This window comes from Mustelus asterias, unplaced genomic scaffold, assembly GCF_964213995.1.
Source record: "Mustelus asterias unplaced genomic scaffold, sMusAst1.hap1.1 HAP1_SCAFFOLD_3760, whole genome shotgun sequence".
Classification (NCBI taxonomy): Eukaryota; Metazoa; Chordata; class Chondrichthyes; order Carcharhiniformes; family Triakidae; genus Mustelus; species Mustelus asterias.
The window spans coordinates 7,404-27,355 of NW_027593705.1; the positions used below are offsets into that span (position 1 = coordinate 7,404).

Genomic DNA, 19,952 nt, shown 5'->3' on the forward strand with positions numbered 1-19,952 from the left:
TTCAGTAAGGATGCAAGCATCTAATTCGAATAAAAATTCAAGGGGCTCATTCACATTTGCACATTTTAACCTCCTCGATATTACAACCTGGCTGCGCTGGCGGATTATTCCAAAGCTTCGTCACCATCCCTTTTTTTGTGTGTTTAAATCCGCTTTTAATTATATTCCCTTTCATTCCCCACTGCACAAGGGGCTTGAATGAATGGGCAGGTTCAGTCATCCTTGACAAAGACTCTCTTTTCTCCCGCGTACCCTCTGGCTTTAACCCTTGCTTGGTGCTTTTTGGAGTGTTTCACTATTTTAAAAAGCGGTATGCATAAAACGTTCTTCGATTCCTCTCCCCTTCTGTGTCTTGTGTGTGTGTGTGTGTGTGTGTCGCTCTCTCTCAAAGAACTTGTAACAAGCTCTCTGATGTGCAGCCGAACAGGATCGAAAACACAAAAGAACGCGACAACAGTACCAGATTACGAGGCTGGTTGCCTTTCTCATGGCAAGTAGGTGGCAAAAGCACCAACTGGGTGGGTGCAGGAGCATCCAACTTAGGAGCAGGAGTAAGGCCACTCAGCCCCTCACGCCTGCTCTGCCTCTCAATAAGGGTCATGGCTAATCTGAATTGTGACCTTGACTCTGCATTCCACCGAGTGCCCCCCCCCCCCCCCCCCCCCAGGGAACATTCTGGGAGTCTAGCTAACAGAGCTAAGATAGCTCTAATAGATAACTAGCAAGCCAACAGTCTAACTAATAGAGCTAAGATGACTCTAGCAAGCCAGCAGTCAAGCAAATAGAGCTAAGGACCGTGCTAAGTGGGTAACCCAATATTCTCTTGTGTCTTAAGGAGATGAAAAGCCTTTAAGTGTGGAATGTAAACCGTGATGATGTTGAGATGAAATTTTATCATGTATGTCACAACTCATTAAAGGAACAACACGGGACCGTGACGGATCTGATTGTGAGTATCTCTTTGATTTTTTTCTTCTCTATTCCCACCATGGTTTTCCAGTGTAGGGATTAGCCCCTTCCCTCGTCACCGAAAATGAGAGAAGGCTGGAAAGACTTATAAAGGCGACACGGTGGCACAGTGGTCAGCGCTGCTCCCTCACGGCGCCAGGGACTCGGGTTCGATTGCTGGCTTGGGTCACTGTCTGTGCAGAGTCTGCATGTTCTCCCCCGTGTCTGCGTGGGTTTCCTCCGGGTGCTCCGGTTTCCTCCCACAGTCCGAAAGATGTTCGGGTTAGGGTGCATTGACCCGAACAGGTGCCGGAGTGTGGCGACTAGAGGAATTTCACAGTAACTTCACTGCAGTGTTAATGCAAGCCTTATTTGTGACTATTAAATAAACTTTACTTTAAATAGGATTGTATTCACTGGAGTTTAGAAGAGTGAGAGGGGATCTCATAGAAACTTATAAAATTCTAACCGGGTTAGACAGGGTAGATTCAGAAAAATTGTTTCCGATGGTGGGGGGAGTCCAGAACTAGTGGTCATAGTTTGAGGATAAGGGTGGCACAGTGGTTAGCGCTGCTGCCTCACAGCACCAGAGACCCGGGTTCAATTCCGGCCTTGGGTCACTGTCTGTGTGAAGCCTGCACGATCTCCCCATGTCTGCGTGGGTTTCCTCCGGGTGCTCTGGTTTCCTCCCACTGTCGAAAGGTTTGCAGGTTAGGAGGATTGGTTATATTAAATTGCCCCTTAGTGTCCAAAGATGTGTAGGTTAGGTGGATTGGCCGTGCTAAATTGCCCCTTCATGTCCAAAGATGTGCGGGTTAGGTGCATTGGCCATGCTAAATTTTCCTCGGTATTCCCAAACAGGCGCTGGACTGTGGCGACTAGGGGATTTTCACAGTAACTTCACTGCAGTTTTAATGCAAGCCTCACTTGTGACAGTAATAAATAAACTTAAAAACTTAAACCTTTTTAGGACTGAGGTGAGGAGAAATTTCTTCACCCAGAGGGTGGTGAATGTGTGGAATTCACTCCCACAGAAAGTAGTTGAGGCCAAAGCATTGTGTGATTTCAAGAAGAAATTAGATATAGCTCTTGGGGCTAAAGGGATATGGGGGGGGCAAGGGAGGGAAATCAGAATATTAAATTTGATGATTAGCCATGATCAAAATGAATGGTGCAGCAGGCTCGAAGGGCTGAATGGCCTCCTCCTGCTTCTAGTTTCTATGTTTATAAGCAATGAATGCTTCGACTTTTGTTTTGCTGAATTTGGTAGGACAGGAGGGCCATTCGGCCCGCTGTATCTCTGCCAGGTTTCTGGAAAGCCCCCCCACTTAATTTGACTCCCCGGGGCCCTGCAAATCTCCCTTCCTTTTTGAAAGTATGTATCTAATTCCATTTCGTAAGGTTTCTCCAGATCCAAACTCAAATCCTCTTCAGAAATGGGTATCGGCAAGTGACTACCTGCTCTGTGGAGAGGATAGGCTAATTGGTACGGCCTTGGTCAGAGCAGGAGCCATACCAAGCTGTGAAACATCCAGAAGGAATGCTTTGTAAGGTGCATCTGCAAAAGCTTATTTAAATCATAGAGTCCTACAGTGCCGAAGAAGGCCATTTGGCCCATCGAGTCTGCACCAGCCACAATCCCACCTCGACCCTATCCCTATAACCCCATGCATTTACCCTAGCTAGTCCCCCTGACACTAAGAGGCAATATAGCATAGCCAATCCACCTGATCCGCAAATCTTTCGGACTGTGGCAGGAAACCGGAGAACACGGAGGAAGCCCACACAGATAGGACCCGGGAATCGAACCCGGGTCCCTGGCGCTGTGAGGCAGCAGTGCTAACCACTGGGCCACCGTGCTGCCCCCCAAAAAATAAGTCTGCCTAATTATTTTCATGAGGTGGAGATGCCGGCGTTGGACTGGGGTAAACACAGTAAGAAGTCTCTCAACACCAGGTTAAAGTCCAACAGGTTTATTTGGTAGCACAAGCCACTAGCTTTCGGAGCGCTGCTCCTTCATCAGGTAAGTGAGAGTCCTGTTCCCAAACGGGGCATATAAAGACACAAACTCAATTTACAAAATAATGGTTGGAATGACTGGCCTCTGATCTTCGGGTAAGCGTTCTCCAAGGCGGCCTTCACGACACATGACAATGCAGAGTTGCTGAGCAGAGACTGATAGCCAAGTTCCGCACACATGAGGACGGCCTCGACCAGGATCTTGGGTTCATGTCACACTATCTGTAATCCCCCCGACTTGGCTGCAAAATCTCACTAACTGTCCTGGCTGGAGACAATACACATCTCTTTAACCTGTGCTTAACCCTCTCTCCACTCACATTGTCTGTACCTTTAAGACTTGATTACCTATAAATACTCGCATTCCAACCATTATTTTGTAAATTGAGTTTGTGTCTTTATATGCCCTGTTTGTGAACAGAACTCCCACTCACCTGATGAAGGAGCAGCACTCTGAAAGCAAGTGGCTCGTGCTACCAATAAACCTGTTGGACTTTAACCTGGTGTTATGAGACTTCTTACTGTAATTATTTTCAGTCAGGCCCATCAGCTAATGCAAAAATATGATGTGAGGGTGACACGGGGGAAAACATGCAAACTCCACTTTTGAATGGACCTCCCTCGCATTAAGTTGACCTTTCTCTACACTGGAGCTATGACTGTAACACTACACTCTGCACTCTCTCCTTTCCTTCTCTATGAACGGTGTGCTTTGTCTGTATAGCGCGCAAGAAACGATACTTTTCACTGTATCCCAATACATGTGACAATAAACCAAAGACGGTCACCCAAGCCAGGAATCGAACCCAGGTCCCTGGAGCTGTGAGGCAGCAGTGCTAACCACTGTGCCATCCTCCCTAAATGTGATGTGAACTTAATGTATTGAGCCAGTTCTGGAAAGTCGAATTATCAATAGTGAAAGCCCCATAATGTTGTGGCCAGTTGTAGTGATGACTCATGTCCTTAAGAGTCAGTGTACAAACACCACTCCAAGCTGAATCTGTGACAGACCAGGTTTCTGATCTGTATGAGTTGTACTTCCCTCGCTCTCTCTTTACCCAGATGAATGGTCCTTGCTTTCCACCCGCTGGATCGTAACCGCCTTGCATTCAGTTGTGCTCTGTGTTGAGCTGACTGACCTCAGGATGTGACCTCCGTCAGTAACGCTCTTGAGCTATAAGGTTCTGGGTTCAAATCGCACTCCAAGGGCTTGAGTACAAGACTCAAGGCTGACCCTCCAATGACGAGAGTGCGACACTGTCAGAGATGCCCTCTGTCAAACGGGGCCGAGGGGCCCCATCTGCCCTGCAAAAGATCCGACGGCCACTATTTGAAGGGGGAAAGCTATCCCTGCTGACCTGGTCAGCCTGTCCCCTAATCAACATCTGGCCATTGTCACGTTGCTGTTTCTGGGATCTTGCTGTGCGGCCATTGGCTGCCATGTTTCCTTACACAACAGTGACTACACAAAGCCGAAGGGCTTTGCCTGTAAATGACATCTGCTGGACGTGAAAGGCACTATATAAATGCGAATCCTCCTTCAACCTTTGGCTTAATCTCCACACCCCACACCCCCAACCTATCAAGTCATCGATTGTGGAAAACTTGTTGGTCTTTGAGTGTGGCCGGATGACGGTGAGGAGGGTGGGCCCCTGCCGTGGGTTTAACTCCCCAGCCAATCTCCCCCATAAAGAATGCCTTGTGTAATGGATAGAAACTTCCAGAAGTTGGGCAAGCTGTTGCCTTCAGGGGGAGAAATTTGGACAGACTGTTTGTGGGGTTGGGGTGAAGGTATGAGGGGGTGTGGGGGATAGGTAGAGACAGGAGCCGTGTGCAATCACGACTCGATTCATCAAATCTCTACAGTGCAGAAGGGGCCACGACCAATCCACCTAACCTGTGTACCTTTGGACACTAAGGGGCAATTTTCCATGGCCAATCCACCTAACCCACACAACGTTGGACAGAAAGGAGCAATTTAGCCTGATCAATCCACCTAACCCACACATCTTTGGACACGGGCAATTTAGCATGGCTAATCCACCTAACCAGCACGTCTTTCGGACTGTGGGAGGAAAGCAGAGCACCCGGAGGAAACCCACACAGGCATGAGAAGGACGTGCAAACTCCACACAAAGCGACCCAAGATCGGAATTGAACCCGGGTCCCTGGCGCTGTGAAGCAACAGTGCTAACTTACGGGAGTGGAGTAATGTTATTGGATATTGCTGGGGGTGTGGGGGGGGGCGGTGGGCGGAAGGCGGAAGGGAATCAGAGCATGGGGGTGGAGGGGATTGCGAAATGAGCTTTTATTCCCCAGAGGGGACAGAGACAGTGGAAAGGGATAACATGCAAGGTTACGGGGGCAAGGGGATAGAGGCAGGGGAATGGCACTGTTATGTTTCTCATTTGGAGAGCCAGTGCAGACACGATGGGCCAAATGGCCTCCTAGGGGTGGCATGGTGGCACAGCGGTTAGCACTGCTGCCTCACAGCGCCAGGGACCCAGGTTCGATTCCCGGCTTGGGTCACTGTCTGAGTGGAGTTTGCACATTCTCCCCGTGTCTGCGTGGGTTTCCTCCGGGTGCTCCGGTTTCCTCCCACAGTCCAAAGATGTGCGGGTTAGGTGAATTGGCCAGGCTGAATTGCCCATTAGTGTCGGGGGACTAGCTAGAGTAAATGCATGGGGTTATGGGGATAAGGCCTGGATGGGATGGTGGTCGGTGCAGACTCGATGGGCCAAATGGCCTCCTTCTGCACTGTGGGATTCTATGATTCTACTGCACTGCAACAGTTCTGTGAAGCAAGGAGTCTCTGGTTGCCTGGAGACCTGGGAGTTGCTAGCATCAGGGAACACAAAGCCCTTCCAAATATGTTTTTTAAAAATAGGCTGAAATTGTTGTAAAAGTTGTTTGTTTTTTGTCTCTCTTTATCAGGTGGTTTTCTCCTTCATTATATTTTTATCAAGGAGCTGTCTGGCTTGCAACTTTGACAACTTTGAACCTTACACGACAGCTTATGGTCAACATATCGAGACACTGGTGAGTCCGGGGATTGTGGGGCTTTTTAAAGGGTGCTGTGATCTCAAAATCAAACTTAAGGCTCTCTTGCCCCCCACCCCACTGCCACCCTTGCCACAGAGGATGGGACTGCCCCCACCCCTGCTAGCAAGGGAAACACCAGCCCCCCTCCCCCCCCTCCCCACCACCATCACATGGAGAAGGGGGTCCCCACCCACCCTCGAGGCATCACCTCAGCACTATCCTACAGAGGAAAGGTTGGTCTGCCTGGGCCTGTATTCACTGGAGTGCAGGAGGATGAGCGGAGGTCCGATTGAAAGGTAATTCGAAGAGTGCTGGACAGGCTAGATGCGGGGAGAATCTTTTTCCCTGGTTAGGGAATCTAGAAGCAGGAATCACAGTCTCAGGATGTGGGATAGTCCAGTTAGGATTCACTAAGAAGCCTCACAACACCAGGTTAAAGTCCAACAGGTTTATTTGGAATCGGATGATAGGTATTGGTATTCATTCAGATGAGTGTTCATCTGATGAAGGAGCGGCGCTCCGAAAGCTCGTGACTCCAAATAAACCTGTTGGACTTTAACCTGATGTTGTGAGACTTCTAACTGTGCCCCACCCCAGTCCACCACCGGCATCTCCACATCATCCCAATTAGGGTTCAGATTTTCTACAGTTTGTTTATTGGAGTCGCAAGTACGGCTTCCATTAACACCGCAATGAAGTTACTGTGAAAATCCCCTAGTCGCCACACTCCAGCACCTGCTCGGGTACACTGAGGGTCAATTTAACACGTCTATTGGACTGTGGGAGGAAACTGGAGGAAACCCACGCAGACACGGGGAGAACGTGCAAACTCCGCACTGAAGGTGACCCAAGGCAGGAATTGAACCCGGGTCCCTGGCGCTGTGAGGCAGCAGTGGTAACCACTGCGCCGCCGTGCCGCCCATATGATGAGGAGGTATTTCTTCACTGAGGTGGTGAGCCTATGGAATTTTCGGCCAGTGGAGGCCACGCTACTGAAAGATATTTTTAGATTTTGGATCAAAGGGGTTTGGGGACAAAGTGGGGATATTAAGATTGAGGATCAAGCATGATCATATTGAATGGAGTAGCAGGCTCAAGGGGCTGAATGGCCTACTCCTTCCTATAGAGGTTTACAGCAGGGAAACTGGCCCTTCGGCCCAACTTGTCCATTCTGCCCTTTTTTTTTAAACCTCTAAGCTCGTCCCAATTGCTTGTGTTTGGTCCATACCCCTCGATACCCATCTTATTCATGTAACTGTCTAAATGCTTCTTAAAAGACAAAATTGTACCCGCCTCTCCTACTGCCTCTGGCAGCTTGTTCCAGACGCTCGCCACCCTCTGAGTGAAGAAATTGCCCCTCTGGACCCTTCTATGTTTCCTCTGCACCTGCGAATGAAGCAATGCTTCAATGTAACTTCAGTCAACTGCAAAATAGGTTGTGAAAATGAATTGATCGCTTTCTGGGTAAAGTTGGGAAATGAAAGCTTGCAGGTTGGCTCCGTGGTTCGCACTGCTGCCTCACAGCGCCAGGGATGCAGGTTCAATTCCCACTTTGGGTGTCTGTGTGGAGTTTGCACATTCTCCCCCGTGTCTGCGTGGGTTTCCTCCGGGTGCTCCGGTTTCCCCCCTCACTCCAAAGATGTGCAGGTTAGGTGGATTGGCCATGCTAGATTGCCCCTTAGTGCCCAAAGATGTCCAGGTTAGGTGGATTGGCCATGGTGAATTGTTCCCTTAGTGTCAGGGGGATTAACAGGGTAAATACTTGGGGTTACAGGGATAGAGCCTGGCTGGGATTGTTGTCAGTGCGTCCTCGATGGGCCGAATGGCTGCCGCCTTCTCGGCAGGAATTCTATGACTCCCATTTGTCAAAATATAGTTTTATTTTTCAATTAAAGCACCTGCCTTTTAACTTCAGAAACAATGCTGCAAAGTGAAGTGGTCCTTAAATCTCTTTTCTCTCCTTTTACTGACTTGCAGAGAACCCATCTTCCTACAGACTACAGCCTCACTGTCTTCCGGCTGGACCGGGGCATTCAGGTGAGTTTTAGTTCATCCTGTTCCGTGAAAAGAAAAATGAAATAATTCTTAGAGGGCGGGGGGGAAGCTTGCTGTGCATTAATTGGCCACCACATTTCCGACGTGACAAAAACCCTTTTTAAAAAAAAAAGCTAACAGTGGATAGCGCTGCTGCCTCACAGCGCCACGGACTCAGGTTCGATTCCCGGCCTTGGGTCACTGTGTGAATTTTTACGTTCTCCCCGTGTCTGCGTGGGTTTCCTCCGGGTGCTCCGGTTTCCTCCCACACTCCAAAGATGTGCAGGTCAGGTGGATTGGCCATGCAAAGTTGCCCCTTAGTGTCCAAAGATGTGCGGGTTAGGTGGATTGGCTATAGTAAATGAACAGGATTACAGGGATAGGGTGGAGATTTGGGTCTGGGTAAGATGCTCTGTTGGTGAATCAGTGCAGACGCAATGGGCCAAATGGCCTCCCTCTGCACTGCCAGGATTCTCTGATTCATCGTCTCCGAAGCGCTTTGGGGTATTTGGTGGCTGCGAATGACGTTGTATCAAAGACAAATCTTTTTATCTGAATGACTAGGTTAACTCGCTAGCACATTTGCACTCTGGTAACCCTTTGCAGGAACGTTTCTGCTCTCCTGTACATGTTTATTCTGGTTTGAAATTCCAAATAATGTGAAAACGGCAGAGTGCTGGGCGGTAATCCCCTCGGCTGTGCTGTGAGACACGAGTTAATGGCTTGAATTTTCCATTCCCACGGGAATAGAGAATTCAACGGCCAAACCCTTCTCAGCGGACCTGAAAAATCCTGCCCAAAGTTTCGAGTTGAATCAAGTATTTAAAGTTAAAGTTTTAAAACTTTAAAAACTTTATTTAGATCGAATATGACGCCTCTTCTGACCTGTGGCTGGGAAAGCCAGTTTATTCTTTATTTTTCCAACAAAGGAACTAGAATCAGGAGGAGGCCATTCGGCCCTTCGAGCCTGCTCCACCATTCATTATGATCATGGCTGATCATCAAATTCAATATCCTGATCCCGCCCTTCCCCCCCAAATCCCTTGATCCCTTTAGCCCCAAGAGCTATATCTAATTTATTCTTGAAATCACACAAAGTTTTGGCCTCAACTACTTTCTGTGGGAGTGAATTCCACACATTCACCGCCCTCTGGGTGAAGAAATTTCTCCTCACCCCAATTCTAAAAGGTTTACCCCTTATCCCCAAACTATGACCCCTAGTTCTGGATTCCCCCACCATCGGGAACATTCTTTCTGAATCTACCCTGTCTAATCCTGTTAGAATTTTTAAGTTTCTATGAGATCCCCTCTCACTCTTCTATTATATGTCACATCTGCTGAAATGCGTGTCCTTGGTTGATGGATGTTTACCCCAGTGGTTGACTGCACACTAAATGATATGACCCCACCAGTCATTCTTCTAAACTCCAGCGACTCTGCTAAACCATAAATGTCTGATTCGAAGACTGGGGGGAGGGGGGGGGGGGAAAAGGGAGAAGGTAAAGTTTATTTATTAGTCACAAGTAGGCTTACATTAACACTTTGACAAAGTAGTTGTGAAAATCCCCTTGGTGGGGGAGAAGGCAGGAGGTGGAGGGGGAGCAGGGAAGGAGGAAGAGGTGGGGGGGAGGGGATGGAGGTGGGGGAGAGGGGTGGGGGGAGGGGATGGAGGTGGGGGACAGGGGTAGAGGTGGGGGAGTGGGCGAGAGGGTAGGAGGTGGGGGAGAGGGCAGGCGATGGAAGTGAGGGAGAGAGGTGGAGGGAGTGGGGGAGAGGGCAGGAGGTGGGGGAGCGGGGCGGAGGTGTGGGAGGGGGATGGCAGGGGAGTGGATATGGAAAGAAGCAAACAAGGTAAAAGGGTCACGTGGAATTTCTGTCGGGTGGAAAGTGAGGTCAGCCAATTGGAAGGGCAGTGTGTCCATTAGTTCAATGCCCAAAATGCTGCAGATGCTGGAAATCCGAGATAAGGACAGTAAAAGTGGGAGGAGCTCAGCAGACCAGGCAGTGTGGGTAGAGAGAGAAACATTGAGTCGCCCAACTTGCCCCAAAATCCATCCTCTCCCTCGCTACCTCAATTATTTCCTCCCTTCAGTGGTTAGCACTGCTGCCTCACAGCGCCAGGGACCGGGGTTCGATTCCTGGCTTGGGTCATTGTCTGTGTGGGATCTGTACATTCTCCCCGTGTCTGCATGGGTTTCCTCCGGGTGCTCCTGTTTCCTCCCACAGTCCGAAAGACATGCTGGTTAGATACATTGGGCCGTGCTAAATTCTCCCTCAGTGTACCCGAACAGGCACCAGAGAGTGGCGACTCAAGAGATTTTCACAGTAACTCCATTGCAGTGTTAATGTAAGCCTTACTTGTGACACTAATAAATAAACTTTAAATGAGCTCTGGTTTCCTCCCACAGTCCAAAGATGTGCGGGGTAGGTTGATTGGCCATGCTAAATTGTCCCGGGATGCTTAGGTTAGCGGGATTAGAGGGGTAAATGTGTAGGGTTGTGGGGAAAGGGCATGGGGTGGGATTATTGTTGGTGCAGACTCGATGGGCCGAATGGCTACTTCTTTATAATGAATAAACTTTTCAAACGCACATCGGAGGCGTCCAGTCACATCCGCCGCGCCTTTTCGTTTTCAAATTATTGGGGCACATTTTCCCGGGAAGTAACCTTTAGCTCGGTGCCCCAAAGCATGCTGGGTAATACTCTGCCATTGTCCCTTTAATTTGTTGAGTTGCTCGACTGGGATGAACACCATCAACTTTTCTTAAATTCATTTGTGGGACATGGGTGTCGCTGGCTGGGCCAGCATTTATTGCCCATCCCTAGTTGCCCTCGAGGGCAGTTGAGAGTCAACCACATTGCTGTGGCTCTGGAGTCACATGTAGTCCAGACTGGGTGAGGATGGCAGATTTCCTTCCCTCAAGGACATTAGTGAACCAGATGGGTTTTTTCCGACAATGGGTCATCAGTAGATTCTTAATTCCAGATTTTTAAAAATTGAATTCAAATTCCAACATCTGCCGTGGCGGGATTCGAACCCGGGTCCCCAGAACATTAGCTGAGTTTCTGGATTAATAGTCTAGCGATGATGCCACTAGGCCATCGCTGAACAGTGCCAAATCTTGCAGCGATCACCACGGCCTCGATTGCTACGTGGGATCTTTCATGTAACTTTGCAAAGCAGATTTTTAAAAAAATCCATTGCATTTCTGTGCACCAGATTACGAGAATGAGCTGCTTGAAGTTTAATGGTTTTTTTCTTTTTGTGATGATTTATCTCCGATTACAACATGAGGTGTGTTCTTCATTTCCTCCCTTGTCTTATTTACAATCCCTTGGCAGGCGAGAGATAGACAGAATTGAATGCTGTACTTTAAATTGGGCCTTTCCCAATTGCTGATGGGGTACCTTCATCCCGGATTGGACAGGATGGATTCGGAAAGAATGTTCCCGATGGTGGGGGAATCCAGAACTAGGGGATCATAGTTTGAGGATAAGGGGTAAACCTTTTTAGGACTGAGGAGAAATTTCTTCACCCAGAGAGTGGTGAATGTGTGGAATTCACTACCACCAAGTAGTTAAGGCAAAAACATTGGAGTATAGGGATAGGCATGTCTTGCTGCAATTGTACAGGGAGTTGGTGAGGCCACACCTGGAGTATTGTGTACAGTTTTGTTGTCCTTATCTGAGGAAGAATGCCACAGAAAGTAATTGAGGCCAAAACATTGTGTGGTTTCAAGAACTTGATTTATCATTGTCACATGCATTAGTATCTACTCAAGTTTGGAAGACTTAAAGGCGACTTCATTGAAACCTTTAAGATCTTGAAGGTACAGACCGGGTGCGTGTGGAGAGGATGTTTCCTGTTGCGGAAGAATTTGATTTGATTTATTATTGTCACATGTATTAGTATGCAGTGAATAGTATTGTTTCTTGCACGCTATACAAAGTACAGTTCAGAGAGAAGGAAGGGAGAGAGTGCAGAATGTAGTGTTACACAGTCATAGCTAGGGAGTAGAGAAAGATCAACTTAATGCGAGGTAGGTCCATTCAAAAGTCTGATGGTAGCGGGGAAGAAGCTGTTCTTGAGTCGGTTGGTACGTGATCTCAGACTTTTGTATCTTTTTCCTAACGGAAGAAGGTGGAAGAGAGAATGTCCCGGGTGCGTGGGGGTCCTTAATTATGCTGGCTGCTTTTCCCGAGGCAGCGGGAAGTGTAGACGGAGTCAATGGATGGGAGGCTGGTTTGTGTGATGGATTGATATAGCTCTTGGGGCTAAGGGGATATGGGGGGGAAGGGGGGAATCAGGATATTGAATTTGATGATCGGCCATGATCAAAATGAATGGCGGAGCAGGCTCGAAGGGCTGAATGGCCTCCTCCTGCTCCTACGCTCTGTTTCAAACCTTTCAGATTCGCACTTTGTGTCTGATCCTGGCTGACAGGTTGGTTCCCTCCCCTTGGGTGGCACAGTGGTTAGCACTGCTGCCCCACAGCGCCGGGGGCCCAGGTTCAAATCCGGCCTCGGGTCACTGTCTGTGTGGAGTTTGCACATTCTCCCCGTGTCTGCATGGGTTTCCTCTGGGTGCTCCGGTTTCCTCCCACAGTCTAAAGATGTGTAGGTTAGGTGGATTCACCATGCTAAAATTGCCCCTCAGTCTAAGGGGACTAACAGGGTGAATATGTGGGGTTATGGGAATTGTTGTTGGTGCAGGCTCGATGGGCCAAGTGGCCTTGTCTGCACTGTAGGGATTCTATGATTGATCGAATCCATTATTGAGATAGATATATTTCTGATAAAATGGGTTCAAGGGATATGAGAAACAGGTGGGGAGGTGGATCTGAGACCAGGGAGAGATCAGCCATGCTCTGATTGAATGGTGGAGCAGGCTCGAAGGGTTGAATTTGCCAACTCTGTTCCTTTGATGATTCTATGATCACTCCATAGATCCGCCACCCACCCCCAACTCCCATTCCCACTCTGCACTCATACATATTCATCTCAACGATCCCCCCCCCCTCCCCCTCCTCCCCATCCAATTCTCTCTGGTTCACCAGCAACCCCCACCCCTCGTGTGACCTCCGTTCAAAAGGACCCCTTTATTTTTATTGCTGAGAGTTGGTCGCCCTGTCTGTATCTAACCTCTTGCTGTCCTGGGAGTGTTGGATGGGGACAGTATAGAGGGAGCTTTACTCTGTATCTAACCCCGTGCTGTACCTGTCCTGGGAGTGTTTGATGGGGACGGTGCAGAGGGAGCTTTACTCTGTATCTAACCCCATGCTGTACCTGTCCTGGGAATGTTTGATGGGGGACATTGAAGAGGGAGCTTTACTCTGCATCTAACCCCGTGCTGTACCTGTCCTGGGAGTTTTTGATGGGGGACAGTGTAGAGGGAGCTTTACTCTGTATCTAACCCTGTGCTGTACCTGTCCTAGAAACATTGAAAAACTACAGCACAAAACAGGCCCTTCGGCCCCACAAGTTGTGCCGAACATATCCCTACCTTTTAGGCCTACCTATAACCCTCCATCCTATTAAGTCCCATGCACTCATCCAGGAGTCTCTTAAAAGACCCTATTGAGTTTGCCTCCACCACCACTGATGGCAGCCGATTCCACTCGCCCACCACCCTCTGTGTGAAAAACTTCCCCCTAACATTTCCCCTGTACCTACCCCCCAAGCACCTTAAACCTGTGTCCTCTCGTAGCAGCCATTTCCACCCTGGGAAAAAGCCTCAGAGTCCACCCAATCTATGCCTCTCAACATCTTATATACCTCAATTAGGTCTCCTCTCATCCTGGGAGTGTTTGGACTTGGGGATACGTTGACCATGCGCTATTCTGAATCGGAAGATGCAGGGAGCCTGCAACGGGATCTCCTTTCGTATTAGAGTCACCAGTCAAGTGTGGGGAAAGGAGAATCCAGGCTTTCATTAACTGTTGACTCTCCAGTTTGGGGTTTGTGTTGGGTGAGGTAGTTGGGGGTGATAAACTGAAGGAAGAATCCTTGCTGATATTAGGTGCCAGAATGTAGTCTTGGCAAGTAAAGACTAATCGACACTGGGCAAGTTATCAAAGGGAGTGCAGCAAAGCTTTATCTCGTTTTCTAAAACATGTTCCTCATTTCCAGTCATTCCTGGCTCTTTGTTGAGTAGGTGTGGCAGTGCGTGGAGTGGAGGACAGAGATTTACTTGTTGTTAATGGACCACACTTGTGTGCCAATTATTATAAAAGGAAAAGTGTCAGAATGCCAGCAGGGTGTTGCCAATTAGCGATTCAAGTTGTTAAAAGAGGTGGCACAGTGGTTAGCACTGCTGCCTCACAGCGCCAGGGACCCAGGTTAGAACCCTGGGTTGGGTCACTGTCTGTGCGGAGTCTGCACGTTCTCCCCGTGTCTGCGTGGGTTTCCTCCGGGTGCTCTGGTTTCCTCCCACACTCCAAAAGACGTGCTGGTTAGGGTGCATTGACCCGAACAGGTGGCGGAGTGTGGCGACTGGAGGAATTTCACAATAACTTCATTGCAGTGTTAATGTAAGCCTTACTTGTGACTAATAAATAATTTTCTTTTTAAGTGTAGTTTAAAGGCTGCATGTCTGACGGTAGCCATTTTGGGTGGAATTTTAACTTTTTTTTCATTTATTCGTGGGACATGGGTGTCGCTGGCTAGACCGGCATTTGTTGCCTTTGAACTGAGTGTCTCACTCAGCCATTTCAGAGGGCAGTTGAGAGTCAACCACCTTGCTCTGGAGTCACATGTAGGCCAGACCGGGTAAGGACAACAGATTTCCTTCCCTAAAGGGACATTCGTGAACCAGATGGGTTTTTCCGACAATGGTTTCATGGTCATCAGTAGATACTTAATTCCAGATAGGTTTTGTTGAATTCAAATTCTACCATCTGCTGTGACGGGATTTGAACCCGGGTCCCCCAGAACATTCGCTGAGTTTCTGAATTAATGGTCTTGCGATAATACCACTAGGCCACCGCCTTCCTTTGTGATGACTGAGCCATGTAAGGGTAAATCACAATGTCTATGATTTATCTCATAGAAACCCTACAGTGCCACAGAAGGCCATTTGGCTCATTAGGTCTACACCGACAACAATCTCACTTCAGGCCGTATCCCACAACCCCATACATTTACCCTACTAATCCTTCTAACTTCCACATGCCGGGACACTATGAGCAATTTAGCATGGCCAATCAACCTCACCCGCACTTCTTTGGACTGTGGGAGCAAACCGGAGCACCCGGAGGAAACCCACGCAGACAGGGGGAGAACGTGCAAACTCCATACAGACAGCGACCCAAGCCGGGAATTGAACCCAGGTCCCTGGAGCTGTGAGGTAGCAGTGCTAACCACTGTGCCACCATGCCGCCCAAAGTTAAACATTGAAGTTTATTTATTAGTGTCACAAGTAGGCTTACATTAATTTGATTTATTATTGTCACATGTATTAGTATGCAGTTAAAAGTATTGTTTCCTGCGTGCCATACAGACAAAGCATACCGTTCATAGAGAAGGAAAGGAGAGAGTGCAGAATGTAATGTTACAGTCACAGCTAGGGTGCAGAGAAAGATCAACTTAATGCGAGGTAGGTCCATTCAAAAGTCTGCCAGCAGCAGCTGTTCTTGAGTCGGTTGGTACGTGACCTCAGACTTATGTATCTTTTTTCTGACGGAAGAAGGTGGAAGAGAGAATGTCCGGGGTGCTTGGGGTCCTTAATTATGCTGGCTGCTTTGCCGAGGCAGCGGAAAATGTAGATGGAGTCAATGGATGGGAGGCTGGTTTGCGTGATGGATTGGTGACCTTTTGTAGTTTCTTGTGGTCTTGGGCAGAGCAGGAGCCATACCAAGCCGTGATACAACCAGAAAGAATGCTTTCTATGGTGCATCTGTAAAAGTTGGTGAGAGTCGTAGCTGACATGCCAAATTTCTTTCGTCTTCTGAGAAAGTAGAGGCGTTGGTGGGCTTTCTTAATTATAGTCTCGGCGTGGGGGGACCAGGACAAGTTGTTGGTGATGAGTTGCTGAATGGAGTTAACTGCAATGAAGTTACTGTGAAAATCTCCCAGTCGCCACACTCCGGTGCCTGTTTGGGTACACTGAGGGAGAATTTAGCACGGCCAATGCACCTAGCCAGCACATGTTTTGGATTGTGGGAGGAAACAGGAGCACCCGGAGGAAACCCAAACAGACACGGGAAGAATGTGCAAACTCCACACAGACAGTGACCCAAGCGGGGAATCGAACCCGGGTCCCTGGCGCTGTGAGGCAGCAGTGCTGGACTTGCGGATAGCGAAGAGCATTGTCGGGCAATACAGCAGGATATAGATAGGCTGGAAAATTGGGCGGAGAGGTGGCAGATGGAGTTTAATCTGGATAAATGCGAAGTGATGCATTTTGGAAGAAATAATGTAGGGAGGAGTTATACAATAAATGGCAGAGTCATCAGGAGTATAGAAACACAGAGGGACCTAGGTGTGCAAGTCCACAAATCCTTGAAGGTGGCAACACAGGTGGAGAAGGTGGTGAAGAAGGCATATGGTATGCTTGCCTTTATAGGACGGGGTATAGAGTATAAAAGCTGGAGTCTGATGATGCAGCTGTATAGAATGCTGGTTAGGCCACATTTTGAGTACTGCGTCCAGTTCTGGTCGCCGCACTACCAGAAGGACGTGGAGGCGTTAGAGAGAGTGCAGAGAAGGTTTACTAGGATGTTGCCTGGTATGGAGGGTCTTAGCTATGAGGAGAGATTGGGTAAACTGGGGTTGTTCTCCCTGGAAAGACGGAGAATGAGGGGAGATCTAATAGAGGTGTACAAGATTATGAAGGGTATAGATAGGGTGAACAGTGGGAAGCTTTTTCCCAGGTCGGAGGTGACGATCACGAGGGGTCACGGGCTCAAGGTGAGAGGGGCGAAGTATAACTCAGATATCAGAGGGATGTTTTTTACACAGAGGGTGGTGGGGGCCTGGAATGCGCTGCCAAGTAGGGTGGTGGAGGCAGGCACGCTGACATCGTTTAAGACTTACCTGGATAGTCACATGAGCAGCCTGGGAATGGAGGGATACAAACGATTGGTCTAGTTGGACCAAGGAGCGGCACAGGCTTGGAGGGCCGAAGGGCCTGTTTCCTGTGCTGTACTGTTCTTTGTTCTTTGTTCTTTGCTAACCACCGTGCCGCCCTAAAAATATTGGTCAGGACACGAGGGAGACTTTCCACCACTTTTTGTTTTCTTTGAAATTCTGCCATGGGATCTTGGTAATTCCCAATTTTGATATTGTTTGAAAGAGAGGCTTGTTGCTGCCAAGTTTTTCATCTTGCAACTCATCAGGACAAATGCAAGAATTTGAAACAATCACAATTTCTACCAGAGGAGAAAAAGTGTGCTGATTAATTTGGCACGACGACTCACTAGAATTTAATCCACAAGAATAGGGTGCTGACAGTTAATTCCATGGCAATAGTTGACTTCCAACCAATAACCTTTGACCTTTTTGTTTCACCCGCAGGACAACTGTTGCGTTGAGCTGCAGGCAATGTTGGAGTTCAAGCGGGCAATCAGGCACCTGCGCCACCACTCCTTGGGCCCACTTCAAGAAATGACTTCCGCTGTCTTGACCGAGCTGCAATTCCTGAACGATTGTCCTGCCTGTGTAAGTTTCCCCGGGGGAGTGGGGGAGAAGAGAGAGTTCAAAGTTCACTAGGTGGGTGGTGGGAGGAACTATCCCATTGGATCCCATTGCTGGATTGCTTGCAACTCTGTCTGCCCTGTCTCTTCTGGAGGACAGTACCTTTAGAAACATAGAAACTAGAAGCAGGAAGAGGTCATTCGGCCCTTCAAGCCTGCTCCGCCATTCATTTTGATCATGGCTGATCATCGAATTCAATAAAAGCAGATTACCGCGGATGCTGGAATCTGAAACCAAAAGAGAAAATGCTGGAAAATCTCAGCAGGTCTGACAGCATCTGTAAAGGGAGAAAGGAGACCCTTTGACAAAGGGTCATCTGACTCGAGGAGAGAAAAATGCTGACGTTTTGAGTCCAGATGACCCTTTGTCAAAGAGTCTTTTTTCTCCCCTTGCAGATGCTGCCAGACCTGCTGAGATTTCTGGTCACCATCTGTTGTGGAGTCTGCACGTTCTCCGCGTGCCTGCGTGGGTTTCCTCCGGGTGCTCCGGTTTCCTCCTGCAGTCCAAAGATGTGCTGGTTAGGTGGATTGGCCATGCTAAATTGCCCCTTAGTGTCTGAGGCATTAGCTGGGTAAATATGAGGTTACAAGAACAGGGCCTGGGTGGGATTGTGGTCGGTGCAGGCTCGATGGGCCGAATGGCCTCCTTCTGCACTGTAGGGTTCTAAGTTTCATATCCCTTTAGCCCCAAGAGCTATATCTAATTTCTTTTTGAAATCACACAATGTTTTGACCTCAGCTACTCCCTGTGGTAGTGAATTCCACACATTCACCACTCTCCGGGTGAAGACATTTCTCTTTCATGTCCTAAGATGTGTCGGCCTAAAAGGTTTACCCCTTTATCCTCAAACTATGACCCCTACCTCTGGATTCCCCCCACCATCGGGAACATTCTTTCTGAATCTACCCTGTCTAACCCTGTTAGAATTTTATAAGTTTCTATGAGGTCTCCTCGCTCTTCTAAACGCCAGTGAATATAATCCTAACTGACTGGCGGTGGCGCAGTGGTTAGCACTGCTGCCTCACAACGCCAGGGACCCGGGTTCGATTCCCGGCTTGGGTCACTGTCTGTGTGGAGTCTGCACGTTCTCCCCGTGTCTGCGTGGGATTCCTCCCACAGTCTGAATGACGTGCTGGTTAGAGTGCATTGACCCGAACAAGTACCGGAGTGTGGCGACTGGGGGAATTTCACAGTAACTTCTTTGCAGTAAGCCTTACTTGTGACTAATAAATAAACTTTAGTCTCTCCTCATCTGACAGACCTGCCATCCCAGGAATCAGCCTGGTAAATCTTCACTGTACTCCCTCTATAAGCAAGGGCATCCTTCCTCAGATAAGGACTGATGCACTATCAATCAAGCAAAGACTAGTTTGTATGCAAGAACAAATAGGCTTTTATTAGCAAAAGACTTGGAGCACACCCATGCCGATGAACTGGTCCAGAGACTGAGGCAGGGGGGTGGGGAGCAGTCACCTTTATACCTGGACCAGGGGGGGAGGAGTCCCAGGCAGGGCCGGCAGGGACGTGTCCAGGTATGTCTCACACACACAGGCAATAAGCTCACAGTGGTTTACCACAAGGATACCAAGACTGCACCCAATACTTCAGGTGTTAGCCTCACCAACGCCCTGTACAATTGCAGTTCATTGCTGCCTCAGGACCACACTGGGAATATCTGCCCAGATCATGTGCTCAACTTTGGGAGCCTTCCGGGTCATGGCCGACACCTCACCTTTATTTTTTTGAGGAACCCTTAAAATAAGGAAGTGAATTTGTGTATCCTTCTGCTGATTGTGACTTCTCACTCCAGGAATCCTCGAGCTGTAAGATGGTGCGAATGAGCTCCTCGCATCTTCTCCAGGACTTGATGCAGCAGTTCAGATTTTTCGGTGCTAAATCCGAACAGGAGGTTTGCGACTTTGGCCAGTGCACTTTATATACCTGTCGCCCAGGTAAACAATGCCCTCTTTATGCTACTTCATGTATTCTTTGATTTGATTTATTATTGCCACGTGTATTGGTATACAGTGAAAAGTATTGTTGCGCGCTATACAGACAAAGCATACTGTTCATAGAGAAAGAAAGGCAAGAGTGCAGAATGTAGTGTTACAGTCATAGCTCGGGTGTAGAGAAAGATCAACTTAGTGCGAGGAGGTCCATTCAAAAGTCTGACGGCAGCAGGGAAGAAGCTGTTCTTGAGTCGGTTGGTGCGTGAC

General features: G+C 48.5%; 1 protein-coding gene across 1 annotated transcript; it reads left to right on the forward strand.

Moving 5' to 3' along the window:
- Positions 1-833: 833 nt before the first annotated feature.
- On the forward strand, positions 834-19,688 carry LOC144490766 (uncharacterized; the record flags this gene model as incomplete). The annotated part of the gene is made up of 5 exons (XM_078208472.1): positions 834-949; positions 5,902-6,006; positions 7,987-8,046; positions 17,557-17,700; positions 19,547-19,688. Coding segments are annotated over exons 1-5 (517 nt in total), but the record flags the coding sequence as incomplete, so codon positions are not given.
- Between the last annotated feature and the right edge of the window lie 264 nt (positions 19,689-19,952).